The sequence below is a fragment of the Papio anubis genome, chromosome 18 (genome assembly GCF_008728515.1).
Source record: "Papio anubis isolate 15944 chromosome 18, Panubis1.0, whole genome shotgun sequence".
Lineage (NCBI taxonomy): Eukaryota > Metazoa > Chordata > Mammalia > Primates > Cercopithecidae > Papio > Papio anubis.
The window spans coordinates 16,262,358-16,283,921 of NC_044993.1; the positions used below are offsets into that span (position 1 = coordinate 16,262,358).

Below are 21,564 nucleotides of genomic sequence, written 5' to 3' on the forward strand. Positions count from 1 at the left end.
GGAATGGGGCCAGAGGTGAGGGTATGGCCAGAAATCAGGCCAAAGTGGTAGGCAGGGCCAGACCTTCAAGAGCTCATGACACAAGGCCAGGTGCAGTCGCTGACACCTGTAATCCCAGCACTTTGGGAGGCTGAGGCAGGCGGATCACTTGATGTCAGGAGTTCAAGACCAGCCTGGTGAACATGGCAAAACACTCTCTACTAAAAATACAAAAATTAGTAGGGTGTGGTGGTGCGAATCTGTAATCCTAGCAACTCAGGAGGCTGAGGCAGGAGAACTGCTTGAGCAGAGGCTGTAGTGAGCTGAGATCGCACTACTTCACTCCAGTCTGGGTGACAGAGTGAGACTCTGTCTCAAAAACAAAAACAAAAACAAAAAACCATAAACCAAAAAAGAGCTCATGACATAGACAAAGAAGTCTGAACTTCATTTTGCAGAGGATGGGAGCCTCGGTTTCCTCATATGCGCAATGGAGATTGGACCTTGCCAGGCTGTTGTGAAGGTTATAAGAGATACTTGATGTGCAAAGCACGAAAAGCAGGCACACAAGAAAGGCTGGCTCACCACTTCCATTCCAAGATTTCAGGTCCCACTGCTGAGCTGTTCCCCGGCCCAGGCTTAGTGACTGAGCATGGACAGCAGTGCCCACACCAAGGGCTTCCGACCCCGCTTTCTCCCCTGCAGAGAATGTGCTTAGCCCACCTCAGTACTACTGCCTCCCACCCCACTGTAGAGCACAGCCAGCAAAGCCGCATATTTTACATTTTCAATTCTCTTATTTTAGAAAGTTTAACACCAAATGGCAAATGAATGCAAATTACACTTCAATTGCACAATTAAAGCCGGAAATGTTGTTTACAGGTTCCTTCAGTAATCCCAGCCACTCCTCCTGTGCTTACATATCATAGGATTTATCTCTGGTCCCCAGAGGCTGGCAAAAAGCCCACAGCCCTGCCTGGGACAACACTGTGTGCGCTTGTGCACACAGACACACAGTACCCCTCCAGTCCCTTAAATAACGCAGGACCCCGAAACAGCATCCCCATCTTCCTTCAGCCTCCTAGAGGTGAGAAGGGGCCACCCAGATGGAGGGCAAGGAATGACTTGAGGTAGAGCCTGGGGTGTAGGGAGCTGGCTGATACCCAGCTTCTGTGTCCCTCTAGTCTGGCTGCTGCATCGCTCCCAGTTGCTAGCAAACCTGACTCAGCCCAGGGTGTGACCTTGAGGCTCTGGAGCACCAATCTTGATGCAGACCTTGGCCAGGACTCTGTCTCTGCCTGGGGTGGAAGAGAGGCCCTGGTGAAAGGAAGGCCCTGGCCGGGTGCGGTGGCTCAAGCCTGTAATCCCAGCACTTTGGGAGGCCGAGGCGGGTGGATCATGAGGTCAGGAGATCGAGACCATCCTGGCTAACATGGTGAAACCCCGTCTCTACTAAAAATACAAAAAACTAGCCGGGCGTGGTGGCGGGCGCCTGTAGTCCCAGCTACTCGGAGGCTGAGGCAGGAGAATGGCGTGAACCTGGGAGGCGGATCTTGCAGTGAGCCGAGATCGCGCCACTGCACTCCAGCCTGGGTGACACAGCGCGAGACTCCATCTCAAAAAAAAAAAAAAAAAAAAAAGAAAGGAAGGCCCTGGTAGGCAACCTCAACAGGGGGTCTGGGACCCAGCAACAGAGAACGTGGGGAGCTGCTCTTCCAGCTGCACCTGGCTTTGAGCCTCTGTGCTGGGCCAGAGTTTTGGTGCTCTAGCCACCTGGAGACCCTACAATCCTTGGTGTACAGGTAGAAAGCTCCAGGAGGAGAAGGCGATCTCAGTGGCCTGGCTTACTGTGTGCCCCTCTCAAGCCTGGAGGAAAGGCCCCAGAGCTAAAGACACGCTGCTAGGCCACTCCTGCTTCAGCCTCCAGGAAAACAGACCTAGTTCTCCTTCCAGTGAGCAGGCTGGCTGGGCCTGTAGTCCTGGCTCTGACGATGAGAAAAGGCTCAAAGAAAGCGGGAGGAAGCCACACCAATTAGTATGCGCTACACAGCTTTTTTGCAAAATGAATATAAAACACTTGTGCTTTCTTTTTGTGTGAGAGAAAGAAGGGAGGAAAGAGAGGGAGGGAGGGAGGTTACAAGAAAGCAATATTCTGCAGGAGCAGGAGCGCCTGCCGTTACCATGGTGACAGGCGGGGGTGGGGAAGGCCCATCAGCAGGCCCCTGGTTTCGGAGTGGAGTGAGCTGGCCATTGGTGGAGTGAAAGGGTCAGGGTTGGTGGCACCTGGGTGTGGGCAGCATCTCACAAAGCAGCTGTGGGCGGGGGCTCAGGGTGAGGGGAGACGGCTTCTTGCCTTCCATGGCGGTGACTTTATACCAGCAAAAGGCATATTTCAATGTGGCAGGAGGGGTAGTACCTGGGTGGGGCCACCACAGGCTGTTGCCCCACTGCATTCTAGCAGGTGAAGCCTAGTCTCTCTGGGATGGTGGCTGCTCCTCCTCTTCTCTGGTTGGTCCGTCTAGGCACTCATTGTCCCACCACCTGGTCCCAGAGCAGCCCTGAGAGGCCTCGGCATGGAAGGTTCCCAGCTCTCACTCTCCCCAGGGTGCTGCAGCGGCTCCTTTTACCATCCTGGGAACAACTGGGAACTGGACACCAGCTTTGCAAAGTCAAGTGTCGAGGCCGGGAGGCCCGTTCTCACCTCCTACCAAGATTCCTGAACAGAAAGTCCCAGGGCAAGACACTCAGTCTGAAATGAATAAATACTTGCTGACCTCCAGCACTGGACAGGAAATGGAAGATGGATGGCTCGGAGCAGCTCCTGCCAAGGAGCATGGAAGGAGAGGCCGCCTACTTCACTCTACCCACTGATCCTTAAGAAACTTGGTCAAAGGTTCACACAGGCCACTGGTCGGCTGATGAGGCCCTAGGAGTCAAATGACTCAGCGTTCTAGCTCCTGAAGAGGGAAACCTTCTTGTGTTGACAGGAAATCCCCAAGCTGGGCCCTCTCCAGGCCTGGCCAGGAAGACGCTGCAAGAATGTTTCCGATGGACACACTTGGTACTGGTGGGGAGAGGTGACTTCAGGCTAAAGGCCTTGGAAGCTGAGGTCTGGCCAGTGCAGGCCACTGCCAAGGGTTATCTGATGCTCCTGCCTGGAGCGGTCAGGTCGCAGGGCCTTGCCTGAGATCTGGGTCAGGTCCAGCTGCTACTTCTTGTGAAGGGGAGCTGATGTGAAGTACACAGGCCGTGAGGTCAGGCGTTCCTGGAAAACCCTGGGGTCTTCCGCTTCACTGCAAGCAGGAGCCTGGCTCCATCCTTCGTGAGGGGTGCAGCCTGTCTGGCCAAGCCTCCTCAGTCCCTGACCACATAAGGAATGGCTCTTGCTGCCCTGGTTTAGGGGCATCGGCCAGAGAGCTCACCCTAGGAAGCCGGGCTGCTGTATCCAGGAAGGGTCCCCTGGGGGAGCCACGGGAAGGACAGTAGGGCTCCCACTGCTGAGAGCATGGAAGACGGCACTGGCACAAGCTGGCACCGGGGCCAGAGGCCTCCACCCTGGACACAGAGTAAACATGAGCTGCACAAGGCAGCAATCGGGCCCTGGCCCCGGCGTGGGAAAGGGGCGGCATTCTGAGACACGCCCTAGTCTGCATGGGGTCACAGCAGCCCTGCCTTCTGCCATGAGGAAGGAAAGTGTTGCCTAAAAGAACGCTTAGATTTGGTGGTGGGAAAGCAGCACTACTTAGGCCTAGACCTATTTTATTTCCCATTGAGAAAACTATCCTGATAGAAAATGTTTTGTCTTGGTAAAGCAAAAGCAACCTAAAAAAAAAAAAATCGTAAATCTCAGTTTGTGTTGCGTGACTTTGAACACAAGCCCTTGGGGATGAGGGCAGCGTTCTGTTTAAACATTCTACCACCTTCCCTTCAGTGCCCAGCACTGTGCCACATATGCCAGAGGCCAGTGCCTAACGCTGACTGTTAGGTTCCACTGATTAATAGTGACAGCACAGTGTGGGTCTGGCAGCTGAGAATACTCTAGTGGCCATCCGTCTTAGGGTAAAGGAGAAAAGAAAGGCCAGCCTCGGGTAAGATACCTTTGAGACCAGATCCCTGACCTCCATCTTCTCTCCCACCCATTCCAAGGTCTCCCCTCCTTCCAGCTGATTCCAGCCATTGCTCACTTGCATCATCCTGGCCCTGACCCAGAGGGTGCATTCTCAGGGTTATAAATTGTCCCCATGAGCTGGGCAGAGAACGGGGTGGTGCCTGCTGCACTGAGGGCAGCACGAGAGTGGTGCCCACTCATACCTGCTATGGCTCTGTTACCAAGAGATGAACCCAGGGGCCACGGCAGCCAGGAGAAGGCTCCTGCCACCCTCCAGGGACCCGCTTCTTTCTGGTTTACTTGCAAGCTACACACAGCCCCCAAGCTAAGGATGCAGGCTCTGCCCCATAGGCCTCGCTTCCAATCTGCTGTGGGAGGGCCCAAAGCAGCAGGGCAGGCCCCAGATGTGGGGCACGTCCAAGGAGATGAGCTCCTCATCCAGTCAACCTCCTATTTGTTCACATTCTCAGAGGATGTTTCTGAGCACCTACTGTGGGCTGAACAGACTGTCCTCACAGAGCTCCCAGCCAACGGGCCATGATGGAGAGGGATTAGGGCTAGGAGAGGGTCTGAGTGGATGGGGGGACATAAAGACACAGAGGGAACCTGGCCCAGCCTTGATGTGCAGGAGGAGGATGTGTATGTGTGTGTATGTGCACATTGTGTGTGTGTGTGTGAGAGAGAGAGAGAGAGAGACAGATGGACAGATAAACGAGGCTTCACGGAGCATATAAGTGAGATCTGGCCCAAGTTACTTAACTTCTCCAGTTTCCTCTTGGGGGAAATGGGGAAAACAAATCTTCACAGGGTTGTCTGATCATGAAGATGAACTAAGATCACTCACAGGGGGCCAAGCACAGGGTGTGGAACAGAGCAAGCCGGTGTGAAAAGGGTGGATCTCATTAGCAGTGGGGGGATGGTCCCAGTCCTCTACATCTCTGGGCTCACCTGGGCTCACCCAAGCTCCCACCCAGTCTGTGGTCCTTGTGACTTGCCAACAGGGAGGTGCCTGGGAAATCCAGCTGATTCAGCCTTGGAAGAAATTTTAGCTTCTGAGGACGCAGGAATGCTAAGTAGGGTGAAAACCGGGGGCTCTGGCTTGGCTGCCTCGCCTAGGGCTGCATAGAGAGGGCACCAGGGCTGAGAGCTGGGGGCATATGGCCTGCAGTCTCCAAGCAAGATCTCATGCTGGTCTGTATCTGTGCTCCCAACCAGAGATGGGCACCAAACCCACCAGGGAGCATGTGAAAAATACCAGCCCCTGGGCACCCAGGCTCTGCTTGAGGGACAACTGAGGAAGGCCGCAGTGAGGTCCAAGCAGCTGGAATTTAAAAGCTCCAGGGAATTCTGGTGACAGTCCTGGTTTAGATGGTTCTGCTGTGTGTTTGAGCTGGGGCTAGACAGTGTACTCAGCCCTGCAGGCAAGTCGCCCTGCTGCTTGGCTCTAGGAGGTGTGAGCGAGAGCACCCATTCCTGCCTCAGGGAAAGGCTGGCTGGGCTGGCTCCCCTTTGTGGGGTTCCTCCTACCCCAGAGGCCCTGCTGCTGGGAGAGCAGCCTCCCTTTCCACCACGCTTCTCAGCCCAACCTCTGCCTTCACCAGGAGCTAGGCAGCACCCTCCTGGTCCCCAATCCACTCACACCAGTTACTGTGCCCAGCTCTGAGTCCTCACTGGTCCATCTGTCCAGGGCAAGGAATGTGGAGAGGTAAATACTCAAACCCTCCTAGCACACAGCCCGTCTTCTCTGGAAGGAGGCGGTGAGGCTGGCTGCAGCTACTGTGGGTCCTCCTGTACTCTGGGGTGGCTGCTGTGGGCACTGAAACCACAAGGTGGGAAAACCTGGAAGAATGAGGGGTGGGCAGAGGCCCTCTCGGTGGGTATAGACCTGGGACTGTTACCTTGCTGTTCCTCTCTCTTCCCTAGCAACAACTTGCTGCCAAGCCTCATTTTAGAAGACCACAGTACTCCCTGAACTCCCAACGGTGGCTGCCAGTACCTCTGCTGGGCCTGGGGCCCAGGTGTCCCTGAGGAAGAAGGCCCAGGACCGTGACTACAGTCTAGCTGTTATGCTGGCTGGTAGTGGCTCTTCTCCCTGGCCCATGACTCCCTCTTGCTTGCTCTCAGAAGCCCCCAAAAGAAGCTGCAGGGACAACCGTGGGGAAAGGTGACAGAGGGCAGTGTTTCCCGCCCTCGGCAGGGCCCGGGGAGGGTGCCTCAGGAAGAGGGTCCCTGGGCCATCAGTGCCCACCCAGCTCCTCTTTCCCAGCAGGCTGGGCTCTTGCAAGAGTAGTCAAGTTCTTTGGGCACCGACATGGTACCCCTCCGTTCTCTGGGCTGAGATTGTATCTTACTGCGTGATCTGATTTTAAAGATATCTGTGGAACTGAGGTGGGGGTAGAGCGGTGTTTTTGTTTGTTTTGGAGAGTGGATGGAATGAAAACTGGAGGGAAGTGAACACTGAGGCAAGAATCTGAGGAGGAAAAACAAGTCCTGTTCTTAGGGAAGACTGTCCGCTTCTAAGCAGGCAGCATTAGTATTCCAGGCAGCGGAGTCAGGACCACACAGATTCAGGGCTGGAAGGGATCTCAAACCATCCAGTCCAACCCCAGCACTCTGGGAAGAAAACTGAGGTGAGGCAGTGTCGTGTGACCTGCCTGGTCCCGTGAAGAGCTGGGCAGCATGGGGGCAGAGGCCGGCCCACCTGATCCACACCCAGGCGGCTTCCACACCACCCTGCAGCAGGCCTGGCCACTGGCCTCAGCTCTTCTGGGAGAAAATCAGCCACATGGAAGATGGAGAGGGCTTCTGGACTGAGCCCTGGAGGGGAGCTGGAGGCCACCGGGTCAGTGAGGAGCCAGGGACAGCCCATGGGGCCTGGGAAGGTACAGGAGAATGAGGTCAGAGTTAAATGCACAGAGGGAGAAGGTGCATCTAGAACTGAAGGTCAGCCAAGGACAAAACCCCATTGGGTCAGTGGAGGGCCTGGGCCTGGATAAGGCAGTGCCTCTACCCTGGGCTGGGTCCCTGCTCTGCAGTGAGGTGACACTTTGTGTGGGGTTTTAGATGCTCTGGAATCAGACAGACTTGACTGTCAGTTCTGGCTGCTGACAGCGTACCCTTGGGCAAGTGATCCTCCTCACACCTCGGGATAACTGAGATCACTCCTGGACCGCCATGTGGATTAATTAAGACACAAATGCAATGCGCTCAGAGTGGGGCACAAACCCCCCAGACTTCAGCTGGTGCCCTCTCTTCTTCCCAGTTTCCTTCTACTGACAAGAAGGGTTGACACATGACCCACCATGGTTCCTCAAGAAAGCCACAGTGGGGGTGGTGGAGGGGCCGTCACTGGCTCTCTAAGCTGCCCTCAAATGAAGGGGCCTCTTCAGTGGAAGCCCCATTTTGGGGTAGACACTGAGGACGGCAGTAGCAGGCCCTCCCTCTGGGGGACGGGAGAGAGCAAACCCAGCCACCTGGGAACCTAGGGGCACTCTGCTTCCTCCCACCATTCCTCACAGCACTGCTCTGGGGTTTGGGCCTTCCCCGAGGTGGGACCCCAGGCCAAAGTCCCTGTCAGCAAGAATTAAATCCCTTTAAAGCAGGCAGATGAGCTCTGGGACCCAGCTGGCGGACCCACCAGACCACAGTGACAAGGACTGCTTGGGAAGGATAAGGTAAGGGAGTACGTCTGTGGACCGGGTGGTATGAGGCTGGAGAAGGAAAGGGGCATGCTGGGGTGACACACAGGGCTGCTTCTGCCCTGAGGCAGGAAGCCAGGCAGCTTCACCCCAGCTCTGCCCTGCTCTGGGCTGGGCTGAGGCTGCAGGCAGGTGTGGCAGCTGCAGTGGCACTGCCAGCCCAAGCTGGGCCACTCCTCTGGGCTCCTAGGCGAGCCCCGATCTATTTCTCTTTCTGGCGACTCGGCCTGGCCCCAGTGAGCGCTCTCCTTTCAGATGTGAGAACCTCCTGAGTTTTTCCAATCCATTTCTCCTGGGACCTGCACCATGGAAACAAACGAACTCTCCCCTTCCTCCCCTAACAAAGCAAATCACACCTTAAAATACAGTCTAGGCATGGCAGGGGGTGCTTCCTAGCGCCTACCCCGCTGGTGAGGGGCTGAGAGGCCCGAGACCAAGGAGGGCTGGATAGGGCATCTGCCACCAGAGTGAGGAGCCCCTCAAGGTGCCCCAGTCCTCTCCCCTCAGAACTCAGCAGAGGCTGGGACATCGCTGTCCCCATGGTGTGTACCTTAAGAAACTTACAACAAAAGCCCCTTTCAGATGCCCTTACATCACTCCCTAGACCTTACCCTATCATCCTTTCCTCCTAAGTCACGGCCGTGCCACAGTGGGTGTGACGGGTGGCCCATGTTCTTCATGCAGTGAGTGGGTTCCCAAACTAGAAACGCTACCACTGCCATGAATACTGTCCTCAGAATCCTACTTTCCAAATTTTCCAGAAAGGTGGTTCTCGTTTCTTTTCTCTGCATCTACACCAGTCACAAAAGCCACAGACTCCCATCAGCAAGTTTTCTGTTACTCTAAAGCTACGGGAGGGGAAGAGAGGAGTTCCTCCTGGGTTAAGACTCTTCTCCAAAGTGTTGAGGACACCTGGCTCTGAGATGCTGGGAAGACTCTGGGGAGACTGTCTCTGCAGGCCCAACTGCAAAGAAAACAGTTCATGCTGGTGACTGAACCCTGCAGGGCATGCCTTCTGGATCTCAAAGGTTTTGCTTTTGTGGCTGTGGAGGCTCCGATGCAGGTCCTCTGCTGACGACGCCATTTCTCCTCTCCCTGGACCCAGGGCGGCCAGCTGGAGCCCTTCCGCTGGCGAGTCAGGGAAGCGGCACTGTGAACTTGCTGACAATGGGGCTCTGATGAGTGCGGCTCGTGCTGAATGCAGCCTCGCTCCTGCTCTGGGCAGCCTCGGCCCAGGAGTGCTGGGGAGGCTGGAGAAGGGAGGACGGGAGGGGACAGAAATGTACAGGAGGCCAGTCCTGCGGCCCACTGTGTCCTCGTCTGCCTTTCTATGACCTCAAAATGGAACTCAAGTCCCTCAAACACCTCTGAGGTCCTCTGCCCTCTAGAGACGGGCAGGAAAACAGAGAGCAGCCTCTGTCCCGACTTTTGCTGCTGAAGTGGAGGCAGGGAGGACCTGCAGCGGACGCGGAGCCCACCGCCCTGATCTCAATGTGCATCTCCAGGCCCTTTAGAGAAATGACCTCCTGCGTCGGAGGAGCTATTGCTTATCGCAGGTTTATGTGTGCTGGTCCCGAGCTGAACATTTAACATTCATGATCTCATTTCATCCTTATAACAAACCTGGGAGCAAACTTCCATTATTATTTTCTGTTTATAAATAAGGAACCTAAAGCTGAGAGGCTAGGTTACCAACCATCAAGTGGCAGAGCCCGGGGTGGACTCCTAGACTTCCTGAACCCAAAGCCCGTGCTCTTAACCACCAGGCCTCAGTGTCACCTGGGCAGGGAAGGAAGAACCAGAGAGGGAAGTCATTCAGAATCACATCGAAATTACAAAACACTGAGAGTATTCATCACAAGTGAATAAAACCTCCAAAAAAAGACTCTAAAGCGTTATTGAAGGACATTGAGATGGCTCACAGGACTGAGAAAGAGCCTGGCTCCTGGGTGGGGAAGTTCACCACAGCCAGACGCCAAGCTCCCCCAAACATACTTGTAACGACAGACAGGTCGTTACAATGCGCCGGGATCTGGGTGGAGGGGGTTACACTTTCTCTTTAAACACACCTATGAGGCAGGTGTAGACATCATTAGCCCCTTTTCACAGGCCCAGGGAGGGTAAACTCCTTGGCCAGGGTCCCTGGCAAGGAAGGTTTAGAGCTAGGATTCAAGCCGGCGTCATGGGCACCTATCTGGGACGTTCACATTCACTCAGAGGTGAATAGACATCCTTCCAGGTTTTTCTGGAGACTGTGATCACCCTGAGAGTTCTAAATGCAGGCAGGGAGGCAGCTGGGCCTAGGAGTTGTGGACTACCTGAGGTGCCACCATCGGGACCACAGAGAGGACCCCCTTCCCGTGGACACTCACAGGTGGGGGTATGGCCATCTGACAGGCAGAACTCACTCAGGAAGTATGGCGGCTGCCAGGCAGCCAACCACTGGCATCTTCTGGGCAGGGGAAGCAGCAGGCCCACCTCCCAAAGAGGGACCCGGCAGGCTGCAGTGAGCATGTACCCTGCATTCTGCACTGTGGAAATCAGGGTCACATTTTCACGTAAAAAACAACTGGATCTCTAGCTATGGGAGGATTTCTACTCCAGTGCCAGGAATATTAATTAGACACCTGCAAATTCTTTTTGACAAAAGGGATTTTCAGATAACGTCTGCAAGGAGCAGGCGGTGCTGAGGAAACAGCCACTTATCTTGTATAATGGGAAGGCAGAAACAACTGAGGATGCCAGAGGGCGGAGACTAATGAGGTGTCACTCAGTGGAACTGAAGAACAATGGCAGACAAGACACCCCAGCGAGGCCATGCGCCTGTGGGACTGAGAGAGATGGTGGTGGCGGCAGAGCTGGGTCTCAGGCTCCGCTGGGCCAGCTCTTGCATCACGAACACCTGAGCACACTGTCCCCTGAGAGCAGTGGCTCTCAGCGAGAGGCAGGAGCATGCAGGTTTATCACAACCGTCCTGGGAGAGCAAGACATTTGCAACACAGATGACAAAGTGAATGTCCCAAATATACAAAGAGTTGCTACAGATCAATAAGAAAAGTGGACGAAGGATCTGGGGGCTGAAGGGGGACCTTTTTCAAAGTACACTTACCGGCTGGGCATGGTGGCTCACGCCTGTAATCCCAGCACTTTGGGAAGCCGAGGCAGGCAGATCACTTGAGGTCATGAGTTTGAGACCAGCCTGGCCAACATGGTGAAAGCCTGTCTCTACTAAAAATGCAAAAAGTTAGCCAGGTGTGGTGGCACATGCCTGTAATCCCAGCTACTTGGGAGGCTGAGGCAGGAGGACTGCTTGAACCCAGGAGGTGGAGGTTGCAGTGAGCCGACATCACACCACTGCACTCCAGCCTGGGTGACAGAGTGAGATTCCATCTCAAAAAACAAAAACAAAAACAAAAACCATAAAAACAACAAAAAACACATACACCTCTCCACACTCAAGAACTTCTGGAACAAGAGAAGAAGACCACAAAACCTTCCCCTGGTGAAATCATGAGGAAATGAGGAAGAAGATACAACCACACCCAAGCTCGCCTCCTGCTGCTGACAAGGGCTGGGAGCATGCTGGGCGAGACTCGGGCTTGGTGAGGAAGCTGTTAAGGGCCCAGGCTTTGGTGTCAAACAGATCTGGCCCTGGGTTTCAGCTCCATCACCTCCTAGCTGGGTGCAGCGCAGGTCATGTGACCCCCTCAGGCCTTAGTTTTTTTGAACTGCAGAACGGAAGTAAGAGGACGCCCCCCAGAGAACCGCCGTGAGGGTTCTACAGACACAGGTAAAGGGTCTAGCGTGGTTCCTCCCATGGTAATGACTTCCTACAATTAAGAATCTTCCACGACAATCTGGGCTGCGGGGCTGCCTAGCTGGATGTGAGAGCCTTCGCAGGGAGCATTGAGGTTAACGTCCATGAGTGAGGACTTCAGTAGGAGGGGACCTGCCTGTCTGGCTGTGTTCCTGCTTGACCAAACAGGCTTTCATAGTCTTGAATCCCAGGGAGCTCCAATTCGAGATCAGGGCTGTTTGGAAATGTTTGAAAAATCCTGAGAGGGTACTTTCTAGATATCCTAGAAAGGAAGTTTCAGGAGAAGATGGGCTTTGTCTTGTTCATGGCTGTATTCCCATTGCCAAGTACACAGCACACCCTCAGGCTCACCAAAGATTAAACAGGGGACACTTAGGAATGTGATTCTGGAAAGGAACCAGGATGGGGTAGAATCAGGACTCACCACTGATGATTAAGGTCCCCAAATCCCTCCTCTAGAGAGAAGGGGAAGCAGGGGCTCTTCAGCGCTGTTATGGTACCCCTCAACTGTCCCCCAGAGCGGCTTCCATGCCCTCCCCAGTGCAGGCCCACAAGACGTGCCCCAAAGCCCTGACAACATTTGGCACTTCAGCAAATCGAGTTTCCACAGCCGCGGCCTGAAGAGCGCTGTTTAATGGACTGCATCTCCGCCCGCTCCCTTTAAATGCACACGCACACAAAAACCAATTTCAAGCACAGAAAGCTGGATGGGATTAAACAACTCAATTTAAAGGACTGAAAACTCAGCTGCTTCCAGTGAAGTCCTGGGGAAGGAACCAATCAGCAAAGTCCTGCTCTTCCTTTTTGTATTGAAATGAGGGCTGTGACTGTGCAGTGAGTCACTCCCAACTCGCAGGCAGAACGGGGCCACGTCCACCTGGGCCTCGCACTGCAGGGGGTGGCGCAGGAAGAGAGGGGGTGTGTGTGTGTGTGCATGGGGGCGGGGGTGGGGTAGGCAAGAGAGGCCAAGGGCATACTCACAGACCATCTGTTTTGGATTTTTCTGGTAATACAGAAAACCTCAGAGGACCTAGAGGCTGATACCTGCCTGTCCATTTCTCTCTTCAGCCCAGGTTCAGGAAAGCAAATTCAGGCTGCAAGACAGCTGCCCGGGCCCCCCACAAGCCTGGCACCAGCCTAGGGAAGACCGAGGAGCCTCACTCCATGGAGAATGGTGAGCAATAGCCCCCTTCCCAGTCCCCCCACCTAGCCTTGTCCGCTCTGCAGCGTGGGCCGGTCTGTTGATTCATGAGCTGGCTGCCTCATGGAGATACAGCTCTGCCCACAGCTCACAGTGCCTTGGAGCTTAGAAGAGGAAAGTGGGCTGATGCTCAGCTTGGACCGTCAGCATCTGAGATACCGCCTGTAGGGCTGGTATGGATGGAGGGATGGGATGCTGCCGTGCAATGGGCACGCGCGACTGCAAATCCTGCCGCTTGGCTGGGAGGCAGGGGAACCCCGTAAAGGAACACCACACAATGGGCATGGCTGAGAATGGTGTGCGGAAAGGTGTGTGTGGCTGGGGCAGACTCTCGCCCAGATGACAGGAAGACCCAGGTGCCCCCTCCACCTCCCAGGCCAGCCTCTGTACTACTCTAGCTTTCTCAGAGGGCTCACTCCTGCTGCCTGGGATCTGGGTCAGCCTTTCCCTCTGCACCAGCAGCTCTTGGTGGCCCCAAAAAGGCAAAGCTTAAGGGTCCAATTTCAAACTAGAGGTCATAATGGAGTCCAGCTGAAATGAGTAACACAACCAACACTGAGTGTGCAGCAGGAGCCTGGCCCAGTGCTAAGCATTTTACATGGATCATTTTCCTCTCACATCCCCCTCTGGTTACTGCCCTCACTGAACAGAGGAAAACTGACATGCTGAGATGTGGAGATACTAAGTGTCTTGCCTTTGGGCAGCCTGACCCCAAGCCAAGCTCCCTGCCTGCCCTCTGCTGCCTCCCTCACTGACGCCCTGCCCATGTGCTCCAGAAGGGTCTACAGATGAGTCCTCAGTCCTAAAGTGAGTTTTTTTTTTTTTGACAGGGTCTCACTCTGTCGCCAGGCGGGAGTGCGGTGGCACGATCTTGGCTCACTGCAACCTCTGCCTCCTGAGTTCAAGCAATTCTTCCACCTCAACCTCCTGAGCACCTGGGAGTACAGGTGTGCACCACCATGCCTGGTTAATTTTTGTATTTGGAGTAGAGACAGGGTTTCACCATGTTGGCCAGGCTGATCTCGAACTCCTGGCCTCAAGTGATCCACCCGCCTTGGCCTCCCAGAGTGCTGGGATTACAGGTGTGAGCCACTGCGCCTGGCCCCAAAGTGTGTATTAAACACAGCTTTACCTCTAGGAAGGATGTACTGCACCAAAATAAGCATATCTCAGCTCTAAGAGCCCATCAGTCACTAACGAGGGGAGGCAGGGCAGCCGATGGTCCATAAGGACGGGTGGCGTTGGTGACCTACCTCATCCGATTCATCCGATAGCGTCTGCAGTAGAATGGGAAAGAGGCTGTCCGTGTGCCGGAACATCTGGAAAGCAGAGAAGCAGGGGTGCCTGTGAGCGCTCCTTCACCCCAGGTCTGTGCTCGGTGCAGTGTCCCGCTGGTCTGCATGGACCCGCTGGTCTGCACAGACCACTTCCCTCCCCGACACAACGAGGGCTCCTTGCAGCACCTGTCACTTCTCTGCCAGCCAGGGTTTCCTTAGAAGTACAATGACCAAAATGCTACTAACCATGGGCAGGCCCTGGAAAACCAAGGCGGACCCGGAAGAGGCCCCTGGCTTGGCGGGGCCTGGGGCTCACCTTCCGAGGAGTTTTGATGTAGAGGTGGTAGAGCCACTTGAGAACTGCAATCCTGGTCATCATCCCAATGGCCGTGTCACTGAGGTGGCAGTTCAGGACCTGCACGATCCCGTCGAGGTGAAGGGTCACTGGGGCTCTTTCAGTGCTGTGGGTAAGACCGGGAGGGAGAGCAGAGGTGACGCCCACCATAGCCCTCTCCCACGGAGTCATGGCACCACCCTGGGCCTGCATATCCTGAATCGCACAATGCTAACCACTGTCCGGGGGGCTCGGGGGTCAGGGATGACCCGATCCCCACACATCCTTGCTGGTCTCCCACCAGCCCAGCTCGGCCCACCCTGGGCGTTTGAAGGGGGCTTCTCTCTCTCCCTTTCCAAAGGAGTTTGGAGGTTGCTGCTGGGTTGGAACCATGATAACCATGTTTAGGGGATGAGGACCGGTCTGCTGGGCTCCCACTCACTTTTCCTTTTCTTTCTCCAGCACCAGCCTGGCTTGTACAGGAGGAGAAATCCTCTCCGAGTCACTGAGCTGACCTGACCAGGCTCAGGGCATTAAGTTCAGACCCTTTCTTGAAAAAAACTAAACCACCAGGTCCAGACTATATGAGGGAAGGTCCCGATAACAACTGTTGACCTCCACCAGGCCCTTCACCGGACACCTGAAGGATGTTTCTCGAGTGAGGTCAGGGATCAAGGCTTGTCATTGTGCCTTGTCACTGTACCCTGCCCCAAGGCGTCTAAGAGAGACGCCTTGAGAGTTGAGACCAAAATGTGCTCCTTTGCATTGCGGAAGGGGTGACAGAGCCTCTGCCTATGAGAAACTGATACTGTTCAGGATGTACTTGTGTTCTGGTGGGCACAGGAAGCCCCCTGGCTTCTGTGGACTGACGCCCTGCAGGTCTCCAAAGTCCTGCTAAGCAGCCTGCGGGACGGCGGGTGCTGCTGGGAGGCTATGAGTTGGTTTTCTGCCCAAAGCACTGTTCCCTGGCACAGGCTGGGTTTTCAAGGTGGGGGCAGCATGGGTAGAAAAACCTCAGGATGTCCGGGAGGGGCTCCCTTCCTACCAAGGCACTGCACTGTACTTCCCAAATGGTGCCGACAGGTGCAGGCCAGGGGCTGCATTTCCTGAGGACCTGGGCCAGCAGATCAGTCCCGTGCTGGTATAAAATGGTCTCTTCTGTGGCATTTCTAGGCTGCTCAATTATTTATTTGCATCAGGAACTGATGGCTGTGCTTTCCTCACTCGCCTGCAGCCTCTCTGAAGCTCATTTGATGTGAATCCCTAAAGGGCACGATTCTGCGCTCTGTAATTGCTAAGAGGAATTGCTATTTAATATGGTTTGATGATCCCCATGGTGCACGTTTCAGGGGCAAGAGTGGGCACATCTATCCTCTGGTGGCTGGAAGTTCCTGGCGTCTTCTGAGGATACCGAAACATTTAAATCTTTGCTAGCCTAAGACAGACGGGGACAGTACTGCACAGGTAGAGGAGTCTAGGGTGGTAAACACCGGCTCTGTCAATCTCTTAGTTTCTTTCAAGACCACTGTCCCGGAGAAATACAACGCCAGTCACAGATATAATTTTACATCTTCCAGTTTGCAATTAAAAAGGAGAAAGAAACAGGTGAAGTGAATTTCAATGCTATGTTTTAACTGACCCAGTGTATCTAAAATATTAGCATCTTAACATGTAATCAATATAACGGTCAATATAAATATTCCCAACAAAACATATTCTCTTTTGTGTCCTAAGCCTTTGGGACCTGGTGTGCATTTCATGGTTATGGTGCACCTCGCTTCAGAGTAGCCACCAGGCACTCAGTAGCCATGTGGCTGCCGCAGAGGCCCACATAGCAGTCCACGCCAGGACTTTCTGAGTGTTTTCTTGTCATCTCTGGCAGTTTCCTAGCTACTCCCTTAGCTGATGGCCAGCATTTACTGTTTTATCTCCCAGTCCCTCTTTTTCCTGTCCTGGCTGGCCTCCCGCAGGGCTCCTTCCCTTGCGTTCTGTTCCATATACTTCTTGGGCCGGCAGAATCCCCGGGCTAGAGAAGCTCCTCTGGTCTCCTGTCCTGGTGGTGGAAGAGATGCCTCCCTATAGCCCAAGGCCGTATGCAAAGCAGATGAACAGAAGCTACCCCCACCCCCAACCTGGTCTTTCCTGACCCTGAGAGCCCCAAAGTCTGTAGTGAGCCCCTTTTCAGCAGGAGCCACAGGGACATGTAGGCTGCCAGGGTCCAGGGTGTCATAAGGACCCCAGCCTGGCCCATCACTGCGACAAGCTTAGCTGAAACAGCACCCCCTGGGAGGACGGCCTTGTTTTTCCTTGTTTTCCTGGGAGACCTGGGACTGCCCTGGAGCTGCTGGTGAGGAGGGCGGTGCCATGACCAGGTCCCCTGCTTCACCGGCATGGGACAGGATCAGTGGTGTGTCTGAGCCTCTGGGGGAATAATAGCTGTGATAAGAATGGCAGCCATGACGGTTGTGAAAGAACGCTCTGCTGGGTGCTCTCCTACACAGCCTCATGTCACTCCTTAAAAAGCCTTATGACCTAAGGCATGTCACTTCCATTTCAGAGAAGAGGGAACTGAAGCACACAGACATGAAGTCACCTGCCCAAGGTTACACGGCCAGGGAGTGGTGGGGCCGCACTTTGGATCTGATCAGTCTGACTCCAGAATAATCTCATCTGTCACATGGCACAGCCTCCTGACCAGGGCAGCAGGCTCCGAGAGAGTCCCTGGTGGCATCGCCTCCACTGTCTCCTGGGAGGAGCAGCAGAACAGCAGCTCCTGTGTGGACCAGCCTCTCTGAGCCCAGGGGATACCTGGCAGCTCCAGGTGTCCGTGGAAGATTAGTACACACTTTTCAGCTTATTTTCGAGTCAGAAGGGTAGACAGTGGCTCACACCTGAAATACCAGCACTTTGGGAGGCCGAGGCAGGAGGATGATTTGAGGTCATGAGTTTGAGACCAGCCTGGGCAACACAGCAAGACCCTGTCTCTATGAAAAATTTAAAAAATTATCTGGGTGTGGTGACACACTCCTATGGTCCCAGCCACTCGGGAGGCTGAGGTGGGAGGATTACAAGATCCCAGCTGCTGCCAGCTCCCAGCTGTCAGCTCACCTATGTGAGCTATGACTGTGTCACTGTACTCCAGCCTGGATGACAGAGCAAGACCCTGTACCAAAAAGAAAAAAAAAAGAAAAAGAAGGGGAGACAGAGGAAAGCCTGGTGCTCCCCACCTGCGCAGGGCACACTCAGAATCCAAAAGAGCCAAGACGCCGGGCTGGATGGCCCCTCCGCAAGTCGAGCTTCACGGCTCACAGTGGCCCGGAGATGCTGCTGGCCAGCCCATGGGGCCTCTCCTGCAAGTGGTGCTGTGTCAGGGCCAAAGAATGGCAGCATGTCACGGAACTGGTATGTGAACTGGCAGCATTTTGTGTATTAGCATTCTCTGACTTTCTCCACAGCAAACACCTGAACACAGTGAATCTGAAGGTATGGGGCATCTTCAGGCTGCTGCTGAGGCAGTCCCGCCGCACCCAACCAGAACCTCATCACTGAAAGGGACCTCACGGTTCAGGTAACACAATCCTTCAAGGCACAGATGAGCAAGCTCAGGTCCAGAGGCAGTACGGGACCCATCTGAGACCATGAGGCCATGTACCAATCACTCATTCCCTGGGCTGGAGACACTATCCCTGGGCTTTTCCTCCCTTGCCTGGCTGGAGGTGGAGGTCATGGGAAGCAGGTAGACCCTAGAGGACCAGGCAGACTGATCTGAGTGCCTGGGAAAGGGAGGGTCAAGATCCCAGCTGCCATCAGCTCCCAGCTGCTCTGCTGGGCAGGGTTGGCTGCTGCTGCTGAGCTCTGCACGTGCTCAGCAGGGCAACTGGGGCTCTGGGACCCTGTACTCTTCCTAGAGGGGGACACTGCATGATGTGCTCAGTTCCCCAGCTGATGGGCTGGAGCCTGAGAGGTAGCACCCTGCTGTCCTTGCTTACCTTACCCATCAAGAACAGAGGGAGCTCACTCAGTTTAAAAGACATTTCTGCATCAGTTCCAAAAAGTCTAGACGAGTCACTCATGGGGGCTTCTGAGTTATTTCAAGGTGTCTGCAAAATTCCATTTTCATGGAGCATTTTCTCATAAAACATCTTATAATGAATGTCTTACACATACACGCACTACAATTTCCAAATGCATGGCGCTGCTGTGGCTATTAAAATATAGATTTACTGAATAAGGCTTCTGATACTACCAATAAATAATAAGAAGTTCCACTTGTTCTCTCTGGGAGACAGCACTTCATTTCTGTAACGTCTAACTTTTTACGGTGTTCGGGTTACATCTCTAATCAAATCAGAAGAAAGGTAAATCTAAAAATAGAAGAAAGATAAATCTAAAAATAGAATTGCTTCTGAAATTGAACTTGCTCCTTAAAATACAGATAATTATAATTTTTTTTTCAATCAGCAGAGGCTAAAAGCTGGGAAATACTGATTTCTAGAACTTTCTGCCTGCTTATTTACACGGCAGCTAGCTACACCGGGAGAACTGGTGTCACTGAAGACATCATGACCCTTGGCAACAGCCTGAGCATCATAGTGGAGGTTGTTCATACAACACTTGTTTGAGAACTACTAAATCAAATGAGTTAGGGAGGCTGAATGCAAAACTTCTGGAACTCTCCAACTGCAACTAATAAAGTTGAATGCATGGGCTCTGGAGTCAGACAGATCTAGCTTGAATTCCAACTTGGCTACTAATTAGTTGAGTGACTTTGGGCAAGAAGTTAACTTCTCTGGGTCTGTTTCCTCATTTGTAAGATGGGGATAATAACAAGGTTCCTGTAATAACAATCGTAGCTAAAATGTGTAAAGTGCTTTCTGCGGCCCAGGCACCATGCTATGTTCTTGACACACTTAAAAAGCTTTTAAAAATTATGATTATTGAGACAGGGTCTCGCTCTGTCACCCAGGCAGGAGTGGGGTCTTGCTCTGTCAGCCAGGCAGGAGTGCAGTGGTGCAATCACGGCTCACTGAAGCCTCGAGCTCCGGGGCTCAAATGATCCTTCCAGCTCAGCCTCCTGAGTAGCTGGAACTACAGGAATGTGCCACCACACCCAGCTCATTTTTGTATGTTTTGTAGAAACGGGCTTTCACCATGTTGCCCTGGGCTGGTCTCTAACTCCTGGGTTCAAGCAACCAGCCTGCCTTCGCCTCCCAAAGTGCTGGGATTACAGGCGTGAGCCACCATGCCTGGCTGTTCTTTACATACTTTAACTCGTTGAAGTCCCATATCCCTTTGGGGTCAGTGCTATCATTACACTGAGTTTAAAGATGAGGAAACTGAGGTGGGGGAAATCATGCTACTTGCCCAAGGCCACAGCCAGGCATGCTGGAGTTAGGGCGTGAATCCGGACAGTTGGCTCCACCAGGCAGAGCAGTCACGAGAGAGAACACACCCAGTGGAGACATTTCTCTCTTAACCCTTTCCTGAGCTGCCAAGCATCCTTCCTCCATCCTGCTTCCTTCACTTTCCACCTCTCCCTGGGGAGTCCAATTTTCCACCTCCCATGTATTTCCCATGCTCTGGAGGGTGGAGGAACCCAGACTACAGCCATGTCGTCACCCGCTGCTTTTCCAGGTGACATTCTTCCGTGGCTAAGCCTGGGGCCACCAGGGGCTTCTCCAGTATCACAGGGAGAGGGGAGATGAGGGAGGGGGAAGAGGAAGGCTTCTGCTCTCATGTTTAGCCAGTTAATTCTCCCTGTGTTTTGGTCCAAATGAGAAATCTTTTATAAAAAATCTGGGATGCAAGGATTGCTTCCATGGTGATCCTTGAACCCATGAAAGTGAATTCTGAATTTCATGTGGATGTGCATTTTTTTGGTGTGTGTGTGACAGAGTCTGGCTGGGTGGGTCTGGCTATCTGGCGACCCTGCACCATCCCACCTGTGTCCAAGCTCAGTCTCACTGTTAACACCAGCTGTGGGAAGAAGGCGGTGTGCTGGGGCCCGGGCATCTTGGCTCTGGTTTTACAACTCTGAAGGCGCCCACCTCTTGAGCACAGCTGGTGATGCTGACTGTGCAGCTGCCACGTGGGGACCTCTGTCACCAGGAGTCAGGAAGCACTAGATCATTTGTTCTTGTTTGGCTTTTTTAGGTAGGATGGTTTGGAGTTTAGGTAGGATTTGGCATCAGCTTCTGAATGAGAGGTATAAACCAAAACCCTGGTTCCAGTCTAGCGGTCCCCGGCCTTGGCACAAGAACTGAGGGCTCCTGTAGGCTCATCCCAGCCAACGGTAGCGCAGTCTCCCCAGCGAGGCAGTGGACAGCGGTGCCCCTCTGCAGCCCATGGCTTAAGCCTACCTCTGCCTTCTCCTAGACTTCCCCTGACCTCCCCCTTAATCCTCATAGGCCAGATTACAGAGACAAGTCTACAACAGGCTTTTGGCTGCCAGAGGGAGGCTTTTAAATCCCAGATCGGATCCTGCCATTCCCACTTGTGATACTGTCTCCACAGCCTCCAGTGCAAAAGCTAAGCCCTCTGCAGGATACACCAGTCCCCGCGTGTCTGTCCAGACCACTCCCCGAGTTTCATGGCCCAGTACCTGAGTCTGCCTCTCTCCTCCTGGGATGCTCAGTCACCTGGAACAGAGCTCTTGACCACCCCACCCACACCTGCTCTTCCTTCCAGCCCTGGTGTGCAAATGACATCAGGATAGCTGGGGTCTGGCTCACACGAAATTTCTAGAAGGCAGTCTTTCCCTCACCTCTCTCCTGCCTACCCCATCCCACCCAGCAGTGAATTCTGCAGTTCCACCTTCAACACGGAGCCCAAACCCACCCAACTTTCTCTACATGCTGCTCCTCCCCAGCCTGAGCCCCCATCCCCTCTGATGGGGACAATGGTGACAGCTCCCTAGCAGGTCTGCATCCACCAGGCCCCTCCTAGATCCACTGTCCACAGAGCAGCCCGCTGTGCTTCCCTCCCTTCTTGTCCCTACCATGAAACTACTGACCCCACAGGACTCAGACAAAACTAAAGGATCCGATATGAAGGTTTAGCACTGCATTGGGGCCCTGGAAGCCTGGCTGCGTTGACTGGCATTAGCAGTTATTCCCAGCCAGTCTTCTCAGTGCCTGGGCTCAGGCACCAT

General features: G+C 53.9%; 1 protein-coding gene across 5 annotated transcripts in view; it reads right to left on the bottom strand.

Moving 5' to 3' along the window:
• The window catches only part of VAC14 (VAC14 component of PIKFYVE complex), a 116,464-nt gene that overhangs the window by 62,260 nt on the left and 32,640 nt on the right, over positions 1–21,564 (bottom strand). For all 5 annotated transcript variants that reach the window (XR_002519307.2, XM_031658109.1, XM_021932155.2 and 2 more), the window contains 2 exons: positions 14,397–14,541; positions 14,057–14,122 (listed from right to left, as the gene is read on the bottom strand). Coding sequence is in view for 4 of the 5 variants with exons in the window: in XM_031658109.1 (XP_031513969.1) it covers positions 14,057–14,122; positions 14,397–14,541 (211 nt within the window). In the remaining variant the exon portion in view is untranslated. The remainder of the gene's footprint in view (positions 1–14,056; positions 14,123–14,396; positions 14,542–21,564) is intronic.